We start from the raw sequence: 12997 nt of genomic DNA, 5'->3' as shown, positions 1-12997 counted from the left end.
TAGCTTATCAGAAACTCTAAGTTGGCCAAGTTTAAGAGAGTGTGTTCTTCCCATGCTTGTGTGGGGTTTTGCTTCAACTGCTCTGTTTTTCTCCACATGATGTGCTTTCTTAGTTAATGGGCTACTTTAAGGTGGCCAGTCTTGTAGTCAATTTTGTTCTGATAGATTCAGACAAATTGCAATCACATATTTGCAATGAACAGTTTTAGAAAATAAATGGATAAATGGATATTTGAAGCTAGAAGAGTAAAGATCATACAAATAAAATTTTCTTCACAGTATGAAAGACAATTTAGTTAAACAAAATGCAACAAACTAACACACTGAGGAATATTATACAAATTACTTTCACAAAATAAACACCATTTTGCACCAGAGGCCAGGCTTGAAGATATCTGTTTTTTCATTAAAAGTGAACTTCAGTTAGGGAGAATATATAATGGTGTCATCATTTTCTTGATTAGAAGTCAGATGAATACTCAGTTATTATATTCAGGTGTGACACCCCCCACCGACTGCCCCTCATAGCTGCAGGGGTCCTTGACAGTTCAAGGAGGGTCTTCCCCTATTGATTTACCGTACATCACTCCCAGTAACAGAACACAAACTCTCTGGTCTATAACAGGAGACATCCTCAGTGTGCCCTTGTTTATTCTTCCTTCATCTCTGCGTCACAGCACCAGAGATGGCCACTCTGTCTTTTCTTGTATCTCTTTTCTAGACTTTCCCATTGCCTCTGTGTATTCTGCACTTTTTGTTCTCTATAATTTTGTATAAAGCTATCTCTTAAATAAAACAAAAGTACTAACACATTCAAAACATTAAATTATTGTGCTGACATTGCTGCATTGATCTATTATTTCCCTACAGGTTGAATATTTGATTAAAAAAATGTTTTCAGCACTAAGTTTGGAATGGGACAGAAAAGATTTGGATGACTTCTACGCAGAAAACCCAGAACTCATGAATGGAATATCTGTGTGGAAATTCCTGGAGCTAATGGAGTCTAGGAGGCTCTTCAAAAGTGTTACTTCCGAGTCTGTTAGTCTGGCAGTGGATGAAGTGTTCCAGGAGATATATCATGATATTCTGAAGAAGGTAACTCACCATCTAGATACACCATACTCAGTTAAAAAGTCTTTGAAACTGGATCAAATGACAAAGAAACAACAAAGGTTCTCAATAATCTCTAGAAATGTTGGAAAGTGAAACTGAATAATCAACTAACACCTGTAGCTATTGTTAAAGGGTACTCCATGGTTTACATTATTATTTTAGATTTTATTATGTGTCAAAACACTATAATAAAACTCTTTCTGTGAGAGTAGAGGATTTTAGCTTCACATTTTGACTTTCCAGCTCATCTTACCTACTTCCATATCTAGAATTCCTTTAACTGTGAAGTGCTGGGGTTGCAAGTAACCACTTACTGTATATTCAAATATACTGCCACTTCAACATTCTGCTCTTCTGTATTGTTACAGCCTACTCCTAATGGCTTTGATGTAAACTACACCCTAAATCTTCAGTTGCATCATTAAAGATGCTAAATGTAATGTTGAGTCTTTTCAGTAACAATCAGGAACCATCTTGGAACATCTTAATGTGGTATATAGATGAGTAATCCCTGCTAGTCTACCATACAAGTGCCCCAATCAAGAGGATAAAGATGTAGGTGTCCTGCTCCAGTAGCTTTTAGGTCCACTATGTCTCTTGTGATTGCTAGTATAGTACCTAATATGCATATCTTGTTGGCAGGGTATGCGGATAGGGTAGAGTCAGGTCCATAGGAAATAAGAGAGATATAGAGAAAGTGAGATAGATTAAGAGAAAGAGAAACTGTGGCATGGTGTATGTTGTTATACAAGGACAGGGCAAAATGTATGGCCTTTGCAATGTGTTAGGTGTCCTAACATTACATAATGTAACCAGAATAAGAGAAAGAAAGAGGAGTGCAACCGGACAAGAGCATATTAGTTGTCTAGGTGCCTTCAGGCAGATGGCTAAGCAGATGATGTCATTGTATGACCCTCTCTTATGTAGGGCCATTTAAGAAGTGCCAACATCTCCAAGACCCTAAAAAGCACACTGTCTCAGGATGGAATAGTGTGGAACCTTTCTATTATTCTGATAAGACAAGCAGTATAAAGGGCTATCTTGGAAAACTGTCTCCTTAGTGCCAACAGAAAACACAGGATTACTGAGACTGCAGGAACTACCAGGGAAGTGTAATCTGGTATCCATGGTGAAATTTGTGACAACACCCCATTAACAAATAAATATTTCCTGAGATGGAGTTTAAAGCAGCCTCACTTAGGGTACAGTCAAAGTGTGCGTTGTGGGCAAATACTTGACTGGTGGCAAAACGTGAGAGGCCAGGTGAGAAAGAGATAATATTATACGAGTAAGAAACCACAGATCTCATGATAGTAGATCTAATACTAAAGGCAAATTTATTTAAACCAAAATAATTATGGTTCTGAGATACCACGTTATCAGCATAAGGAGATTTCTGTTCTGTTCAGGTCTTTCCCTTTTGATCCATCTTAACTCTGACTGCTTCCAGAGATGGATAGCAAGGGGTTCAATAATTTGCATTATTTTTATGGAAGGGGGCTTCTGGGCTGTATAGAGCAATTTAACCAATGGATATATTGGGATCAAACACAAATGTATGCCAAACAATAAATATCCCCATTCAAAGGATTTTCTGCATCCAAATATGGAAATTGCAATTAATTTGGAGAATATATTGCCTTGCACAAGTGCCAAAAATTGGATGATTGCCGTATATACTCGCATATAAATTGGGCCTTGAAACCCGAAAAATCGATCATAAAATCAGACCCTGACTTATACGCCCGTTCAAAAATATGACACTTTTTTTTTTTTACATCTTCTTGCTTCCTCCAGTCTAGCACCAGTTTCTCAGACACATCGAATTTTGTTGCAGCAGTGCATTTACCAATTTCTTTCGCCACTTCAACAACTTTTAATTGAAAACCAGCTTCATATTTCTTCTGATTGAACGCTCCATCATAGATAAGGGATGCTCTTACGATAAAGGTGTATGAGGGTGTGAGATACAAAAAACACTAAACAGTGCAAACGTCACTTCGGAGTAGTTCGGGTATTAATGTGTGGTCATGTACGCACAATACATAGACAAAAAAAAAGCAGTGTGCTCTGTGGTTACTCTCTCAGGTGGGCGTTAGCAAATCATAATCATTTGGACCAATAGCGTGAGTTTTCCACATTCAACTTATACAACCGACATTATAAAATACCGGAAATTATTAAAATCAAGCCCAGACTTATATTATTAAAATCAAGCCCAGACTTACAGTATATGCGGGAAAACTTAAACATGAGTATACAGTTAGGTCCATAAATATTTGGACAGAGACAACTTTTTTCTAATTTTGGTTCTGTACATTACCACAATGAATTTTAAATGAAACAACTCAGATGCAGTTGAAGTGCAGACTTTCAGCTTTAATTCAGTGGGGTGAACAAAACGATTGCATAAAAATGTGAGGCAACTAAAGCATTTTTTTAACACAATCCCTTCATTTCAGGGGCTCAAAAGTAATTGGACAATTGACTCAAAGGCTATTTCATGGGCAGGTGTGGGCAAGTCCGTCGTTATGGCATTATCAATTAAGCAGATAAAAGGCCTGGAGTTGATTTGAGGTGTGGTGCTTGCATGTGGAAGATTTTGCTGTGAACAGACAACATGCGGTCAAAGGAGCTCTCCATGCAGGTGAAAGAAGCCATCCTTAAGCTGAAAAAACCCATCCGAGAAATTGCTACAGTATTACGAGTGGCAAAATCTACAGTTTGGTACATCCTAAGAAAGAAAGCAAGCACTAGTGAACTCAGCAACGCAAAAAGACCAGGACGTCCACGGAAGATAACAGTGGTGGATGATCGCAGAATCATTTCCATGGTGAAGAGAAACCCCTTCACAACAGCCAACCAAGTGAACAACACTCTCCAGGGGGTAGGCGTATTGATATCCAAGTCTACCATAAAGAGAAGACTGCATGAAAGTAAATACAGAGGGTGCACTGCAATGTGCAAGCCACTCATAAGCCTCAAGAATAGAAAGGCTAGATTGGACTTTGCTACAGAACATGTAAAAAAGCCAGCACAGTTCTGGAAAAACATTCTTTGGACAGATGAAACTAAGATCAACCTCTACCAGAATGATGGCAAGAAAAAAGTATGGAGAAGGCGTGGAACAGCTCATTATCCAAAGCATACCACATCATCTGTAAACCATGGTGGAGTCTGAGTGATGGCTTGGGCGTGCATGGCTGCCAGTGGCACTGGGACACTAGTGTTTATTGATGATGTGACACAGGACAGAAGCAGCCGAATGAATTCTGAGGTGTTCAGAGACATAATGTCTGCTCAAATCCAGCTAAATGCAGTCAAATTGATTGGGTGGCGTTTCATGATACAGATGGACAATGACCCAAAACATACAGCCAAAGCAACCCAGGAGTTTATTAAAGCAAAGAAGTGGAAAAGTCTTGAATGGCCAAGTCAGTCACCTGATCTTAACCCAATTGAACATGCACTTCACTTGTTGAAGACTAAACTTCAGACAGAAAGGCCCACAAACAAACAGCAACTGAAAGCCGCTGCAGTAAAGGCCTGGCAGAGCATTAAAAAGGAGGAAACCCAGCATCTGGTGATGTCCATGAGTTCAAGACTTCACGCTGTCATTGCCAGCAAAGGGTTTTCAACCAAGTATTAGAAATGAACATTTTATTTCCAGTTATTTAATTTGTCCAATTACTTTTCAGCCCCTGAAATGAAGGGATTGTATTAAAAAAATGCTTTAGTTGCCTCATATTTTTATGCAATCATTTTGTTCATCCCACTGAATTAAAGCTGAAAGTCTGCACTTCAACTGCATCTGAGTTGTTTCATTTAAAATTCATTGTGGTAATGTACAGAACCGAAATTAGAAAAAAATTGTCTCTGTCCAAATATGTATGGACCTAACTGCATACTGTACTTATTTCAGCCTTCTTTAGATTATGCAGAGTACACTCTATGGAAGTTACATTACATCATAACATTTAGAGATCTCTGTAGTCATTCTTTAGTTGTGTCCTTTTAATTTTTATACCCTAAATGTCATCTTCCAGCAGCAGACAAATTAGAAACTTTGTCACAAATAACCTACCCAGCTTCACTCACCTGTTACCTACAGTATATGAGTCCCTGAGGTGATACTGGCTAGTCTGTGGAAAGACCCAGGCAGCATCTCCAGAGAATATTAACAAATTTTAAGGATTTACCCCATGATGATCTTAAGGAATGCTGGGAAAGGGATCTTTCAATTAAAATATCAAAAAAGAAATGGAATTCAGCAGTTTACAAAATATGTTCTAGCTCAATATGTACCAAGTAGGCCATAAGCAATGTTTCAAACTGGAAAAAGTACAGTTCTCTTTACAATGATCAATTTAGACTTTTTTCAGAATTTTGCAAGAATTCATTAATGTAAGCATGCCAGGCATGTGTTAAACCTTATTTGCTTATTTATTCTCGTATATGAAAAACCACTTCAGACAGGGTTCTCTCCTCATATGCAAATGTCTGTGTCAGGTAAAGGTTGAGTATTTTGCTTCATGGATTGTCTCTAGAGCATATTATTGTACCTATTATATTTTTTATTTCTTATTTATTTATTTTTGCTTTTTATTCTTTAAATAAAGAAGACCACACTGAGATAATGACAAAACCAATGTGACATTGCACAGGACATAGAAGAGGAAAACAGCAAATTGAAACAAAAGCGAGAAATTTGACAACCTATGGCTCCATATTAACTAGAACAAACACTTTCGAAGTGTGTGCCTCGTTTATAATAAGTATATTTTGTTTCCACCATGAATGTGTAAATAAATACTGTCTTTTATATGGAATGCCTTATTTCACATCACAGTTTTAGCAAATGTTTTGATACCTTTGTTCACACTGTATTTCGCATTAAGAATGACACATTAAGGCAGAGGATGAATTTAAACACTGCAGCCACAAAGGTATTCTATCTGAAAGAATTCAAAAATGTAGTTTGCCATTTTTCATTTTTAGGATTTCTAAATAAGAGTTTAGTTAAGATATGACAAACTAATAATGGATCATTCATCATCCAGACTTAAGCCAGTCTTGTTTTTTATTCAAAAAGAGGATTACTGTGTTCAGAGTTGTTCATTATGCTACTTGTCCATATTGCCAGGGTTATATGTGGAAGAAAGGACAAGTTCGAAGAAACTGGAACGAACGCTGGTTTGTCCTCAAGCCATCAAGCATTTCCTATTATGTCAGTGAGGACATGAAGGAAAAGAAAGGAGAAATCAAGCTTGATAACAGCTGTACTGTAGAGGTAAATTTCCAGAGTCTATCACTTGGTTAAGATTCAAAAAAAGTGTTAAGATCAAGCAACTTATTCTTTATAAAGTATGTTTAAAAATTACACTGAAATCCATTTATTGCATGTTTGGCCTAGACATCCAATTAAATGAATAAAAATAAATTTGGATTGCCTGTAATTCATTATGATGGAAAAAATACTGATAAATGGATTAAAAAAAAGGAGTTTGCAATATTTTAAAACTGATCTTTTTTGTAGTTTGAGTGAGTCTATGGAGGGCCAAATGGCCTCCAGCTGTCCACTTTGTTCATTCTTGAATTTTGCAAAGCCACAGAGTCTAATATGTTATAATGGAGGCACCAGACCTGGCGGCCAAAATCATGCACAAGGCAGGCAACAAACCCTGAGTGAGGTGACAGTTCATTGCAAGGTATACCCATTTACAGCATATCAATTTAAACTCACCAATAAACCTAACTTACCTATTTTTGAAATATCAGGCAGATGAATCTGGAGAAATCACAGGAGAATATGAAGAGAAAGTCTGTACAAATAGTGACTGTACAGAGATTTGAATCAAAGGTGTTAGAGTTTTAAAAAAATAGTAATGTCAAGTGCAGTAACCTAAGGAAAGATAGCAATGGAAGAGAAGAACATAAAACTATTCACCATAGGTCATAACAAAAGTCAAATCAAAGTCTGTCTGCCACATTGACCACATAACCACACTTTACTGCACAGTAGGCTAGTGTCCATGATTCTGGAAGAACCTGAAGGTCTAACATTGACCTAATGTTTCATTCATAACTTATGAGTGATAATGTGGACAAAAGGGTAACAGCAAACATCACCATATGACACCAATAAAAGAAAAAGAATGAAAAAATCTCCAACAATTACAATGATGCCCTATGCTGGCTGGGATTGGCTTCAGCAGACCCCCATGACCCTGTAGTTAGGATATAGCGTGTTGTAAAATGACTGTCTGACTGAATTACAATGATTTCCAAATTGAATAAAAAACAATGTCAATGATCTTGCCAGAAGCTCCAACAAATGAAATGACAAGTGTTGAGCTGCAATTTGAATGTCTTTAAATGGATTTATACAACACCAGAAAACCAAAAGTACAATTATACTTAACTTATAGAACATTCAAATTAAACACTGTAAAGTGTTTAGAGAATATCAGCTAAGAGCAATCAATTTTTATTATAACTAAGTGCATAACTAAACTATAACTAAGAGTAACTAAAAACTCTCAAACACAGTCCTCGAAGAAGCGCCTGTCACGAAACACAGCATCCCAGGTAATTCCGCTGAGGTTGTGGCAATGTGCTTCCCTACAAGCTGATGCAATTGCAACTCTTTATGACTTACAATGCTCGTATCATGTGGTTGACCTCTCTCTTTGCTATGAGCACTTTGTTTTGTGATCAGAGTGTGTGATTTTCAGTTAGCAGAAGACCTGTGGAAAGCACTTGACTATCAGTGTCATATGTACATGCAACATCTTTTGCGGTGCAAACAGTACCTCACAGTCCGCTCAGTGTGTACGCACAGCCATTGTCCTGGCTCAGAATTGGCATTCCAATTCATCCCAAAGGTGTTTAATAAGATTGAGGTCAGGGCTCTGTGCAGGCCACTCATGTTCCTTCATGGCTTTATACACAAGGGCATAGTCATGCTGGAACAAGAAAACAGCCTTCCTCAAACTGTTGCCACAAAGTTGGAAGGACACAGTTGTGTAAAATGCCTTGTATGTTGTAGCATTAACAGTACCCATCACCTGAGCCAGTGGCCTAGCCCAAACACTGAAAAACAGCCCCAGTCTATTAACCCTCCTTCACCAGACTTTACAATAGGCACTCGCCAGTCCAGAAGACAGTGTTCTCATAGCATCCACCAACCCCAGATTCATGCATCAGACTTCCACACAGTGAGGCATGATTCATCCCTACAGAGAACATGTTTCCATTGCTCCAGAATCCAATGGTGGCGTGCTTTACACCACTCCAGCTGAGACTTGGCATTGTACTTAGTGATCTTAGGACTGTGTGCCACTGCCCAGCCATGGAAACCCATTTAATGAGGCTCCTAATGCATAGTTCTTGTGCTGATGTGGCTTCTACAAGCAGTTTGGAACTCTGATGTGATGCAAAAGAGGACAGGTAAATTTCCCTGCTCTTTGAGTTTGTGTGGTCTACCGCTTTGTGGCTGAGATGTTGTTGTTGTTCCTAGATGCTTCCACTTCACAATAACAGCATTTACAGTTGCCCAGAGAAGACTTTTCACATACTTACTTGTGGCAAAGGTGACATTCTATGACAGTGTCATGTGAAAAGTCACTGAGCTCTTCAGTACAACTTATGCTACTTGTTAATGGATATTGCATGTCTATGTACTTGATGTCATGCGACTGAAATACCTGAAGTCAGTAACCTGGAGTGTTGTCCACATACTTTAAACCGCTCGGTGAAGCAAAGCGTATAAAAATAAACTGATAGAAACAAAGTGTGGAAGTATGAAATTTTCTTCAACATTTAGGATTTATCGAATATTTCAAGATGGCATAGCTGCATAGTAGTTACCACTATTGCTTCATGGCTTTAAGGAACTGTTTTTGATTCCTGACCATACAGACATCTCTTTGGATCTTGTAACTTTTACCCAAGGAATGTGTGGGCTATCCTCTAAACACAAATGTACTACAGCAATCGGTTAGCCTAAATTGGAGCTGCTTGAGTATGGATGAGCCTTATAATGTACCACCATCTTTACCAGGGCTAACGCTTTCTGCTCAGTTTTGCTGCACTATGTCCTGGCTCTCTTGCCCCTAAACTAGATTAATAAAATAACTTGATACATAAATGCTACCAGGACTATGAATATGGATTCAGAAATTCTACATTGTGCATTCCAGCCAGCCACTTTTCTAATTAGAATGCAAAGAAACCATGTTTACCTGCAAAATCTACAGGAAAGAGTTTCTCTTGCCTTGTTCTTACAATTCATTCAGGTCAGTTAAACATATATTTTCCACTTTCAAGTCTATTCCAGATAAAGATGGTCGACGCTGCCTATTCTGCATTAAAACTGTCAACAGGACTTTTGAGATCAGTGCATCGGACATGAAACAACGTGTTGAATGGATGCAAGGTGAATACCAACTACTTATTGTGTTTAAGGTCACTACCTCAGTATCTGCCACATATCAGTTAGGTGCAAATAACTTGTAGTTTCATGATGGGAATAAAATATCTAGGTATGGTCAGGATTATGTAGGTTTGATAACGCATGAATTGTGTTGTACAGAGTGGAAGACAAATCTAAGAAGGGTTTCCAATTTCATATCACACATCTGATAGATAAAGCCAAAACGTAGTAGTGCACTGACTTTCCTGGTATTACTAAACACCAAAAACAGAAAGATTATTAAAATTACAGTTCCTTGGAAAGACTCTTATTTGTACAAGGCTTTTCTGGTTTTATAAGTTGCATCCTTTTATCTAGCAGTGTAACAACCACTCACACGAGCAAGCACTCAGCCATAAGCAACTGTATGTTTCCAAGAGGAGCTTTTACTCCTATGTTGTGATTGCAGAAGAGGTGCTCTCATGTGTGATTTATTTTACAAGGTTGGGCGCACGCATTGATACAGCGTGTTGCCACACCCACCACATGATGAAACAGCTCAAGATCCTGGTGGGCATCCTCCCAGGCAGACACACAATCCAGTCCTATCCTCCAGAAATGACCATCTATCTGCCACTGCCAGGTGTTATGTCCTGCCACTCAGGTCCTCAACAATGAGGATCCTGCAAGTCAGATCACCCTCTGGGAATCATGCCACATGGCTGTAAGTGCTGTAACTGACACCTTCACAATGCAGGTCATGTGCCTCATTTGGGACTCCGTGAGCAATCGCTTATTCGACACAAAGTCAAACTAGCGGTACCCAAGGATTCTCCGAATAGACACAGTACTGAAGAAGTCCAATCTTCGTCTGAGGTCACTGGATTGCGTCCATGTCTCGCAAACATATAGCAAAATAGGAAGCACCAGGACTCTAAAGACTTGGACCTTCGTCCTTTTGCATAAATATTGGGAGTGCCACAAACCCCTTTCCAGTGACCTCATGACCCCTCATGCTCTCTCAATCCGTCTACTAGTAAGAGTTATCAGAGACATGAATGTCACTGCCGAGGTAAGTAAACCTCTTGACAAGTTCAACACTCTCTCCACAGACAGACAGTGCTGATGGCTGTGCCCAAGAGGTCATTAAAGGCTTGGATCTTGGTTTTTATCCAGGACACTCACAAGCCCAGACACTCAGACTCCTCACTCAGTCTCTCGAGCGCCCCGATCAGAGCCTCCACTGACCCAGTGAAGATCACAGCATCTTCAGCAAAGTCAAGATCAGTGAATCTCTCTTCACCAACAGATGCCCCACATCCGCTGGACCCCATGACCCTGCCCAACACCCAATCCATGCAAGCACTGAACAGAGTAGGAACAAGAACACACCCCTAATGAACCCCAGAATCAACTGAGAAAAATGCAGAGGTTCTGCATTCACTCTGCACAACACTCACAGTATATTGTTTATGCAAGTGCATGTTTCACTTAAGTATGAGTTACCTTATGTGTTTTGTTTTTTTAAATAAAAATGACAAAAAAAGAAGATATCATGGAAATTGAATGTCATAGAGTGGTGTTTAAAAACTTAACAGTACTTAATATGTAGAAGATGTTTTTCAGTCAGTTACCAATTTAAATATGCAACTTTATAACCTCCAACAAAAGACCTTGCTAAATGGTTAACAACACAACGTTTTCATCTGCCAATGAGTGTGACTTGTCACCATATTATCACAACTGATAAAGAGTTGGTGATGTACAGCATTTTCAGATATCCCTGCCTTTATTGAATAGATTTACACATGCTGAGACATTGTTTCCTCCTTGACAAAGAAACTGGGCATGTGTAATTATGCTTATTAGTGCAGCAGTAAGTAGCAAAAGTAGAGTTCTAGAAAATGGTGCTTTAGTTATTTTTCCTTTTGTACCCGCCTAATTCTTTTTTCTCCACACAGCAATCCAAACATCCCTCCGCCTCTTATCAGAAGGGAAAACATCATACCAGAAAGAGTTAAAACTTCGAAGAATAAAGCTGAGGGAGCAGAGTGTTAAAGATAAAGAAGACCTGCAGCTGCTCCGAGAACTTCAAGAAGAGAAAGAAAGGCAGATTCAAGAAATTGAAAATTTGAAGAAAGTAAGTTGTACAGGTCACTGTTTGGCAGACCTGATCTTTGCCCACCTTGCATTTGTCTGCAAATGAGCATCCAGTCACAAATAAGAAGCCTAATTAGATAACTATTAGAAAAGGTCAGAGGTCAGACAGAACACAAGGTGGTACTGTGGCAAGACAAATGTACAAGAAAGCAGACGACAAACAGTTCTGTTGTAAATGTGCAGTGAATTGCTGCCCAACACATTGCAGGACTGTTCACTTCAGAAAAATAATTGATCTGTTCGTTATGTGAATTGTTTCATTAAATAAAATCTATGTTCAACTCTGTAGATTCAGTATCATTATTAATATTATTGGTGTAATGCATCTGACATTTTAAACCAACTTAAAAGATCATGACACAAATGCAGTGATTGACACATTCTTTTTTTAGAACACAGACTTAACAAGAGCATAGCTAAGGTCACACAATGAGTTAGAGGTGAGGACTTAACCAGCAGGCGTTTAGGTTAAATTAAAGGAAAGCTCTAGAAGAGTGGCCACCTAAAGTATTACCTACATTATAACCACTAGTGGTGCACACTTCAGACTGTTTTTTGTTCTAAAAAAAGGTGAACAGTCATCTTAACTCTAAATTTATACATGAGGATAATCATATGGAATGCGCAAGTCCACTAATCCATGCATTGTTAATCATTTAAACCTTTTCAGTCATGAGGTGTGCATGTCCTCTTAAGGTACACTATTATTTTAATAACAGAATGACTGAGTTATCGAAAGCTTACTTGCAACAGAAATGGACACATAAAAGAGGAATAAAGATTTCCTGTTACAGAATGCTGGTGTAGGCAATAGGCATGTTATCATGATTAGGGCTTCACACTATACCTAAACAAGCCCATTGTCTTATTTTCACGTCTCAGATTTAACCCTAATAAAAAATGTCATCATTATAATTTCATTTTCAAACTTCTGTCAGAGATACTGTATGATGTCTGACCAAAAAGGAATAAGCAAAATTGTTTCATAGTAATAAAACAATTGTTTCATTGTTAATTTATTAAATAATAAAATGTGTTTCATACATAGATAGATAGATAGATAGACAGATAGATAGATAGATAGATCTGTACATGCATACATATTACATATTTCACTAATCCCAATGGGAAATTGTAGTAATGCAATAGTCCACACTTAATAACAGCAACAAACATATATGGAAACAAAATTCAAGTCTAAACAGCAAGATAAATAAAATACATACCCATAATCTGTTTATAATTAATATTTTAACATAGAAGAAAAGTATGAATACTGTACAACAGTATAATTAGTATAATAGTATC

General features: G+C 38.1%; 1 protein-coding gene across 1 annotated transcript in view; it reads left to right on the top strand.

Moving 5' to 3' along the window:
- Positions 1 to 12997, top strand: part of LOC114663267 (differentially expressed in FDCP 6 homolog) — a 104593-nt gene that overhangs the window by 79667 nt on the left and 11929 nt on the right. Inside the window, exons 4-7 of the mRNA XM_028817006.2 lie at positions 871 to 1098; positions 6260 to 6406; positions 9445 to 9553; positions 11491 to 11669. Coding sequence (XP_028672839.1) covers positions 871 to 1098; positions 6260 to 6406; positions 9445 to 9553; positions 11491 to 11669 — 663 coding nt within the window. The remainder of the gene's footprint in view (positions 1 to 870; positions 1099 to 6259; positions 6407 to 9444; positions 9554 to 11490; positions 11670 to 12997) is intronic.

Source organism: Erpetoichthys calabaricus, chromosome 1, assembly GCF_900747795.2.
Source record: "Erpetoichthys calabaricus chromosome 1, fErpCal1.3, whole genome shotgun sequence".
NCBI classification, from domain to species: domain Eukaryota; kingdom Metazoa; phylum Chordata; class Cladistia; order Polypteriformes; family Polypteridae; genus Erpetoichthys; species Erpetoichthys calabaricus.
Note: the sequence above shows the minus strand (reverse complement) of the source record. Positions and strands in the feature narration are given on the sequence as shown.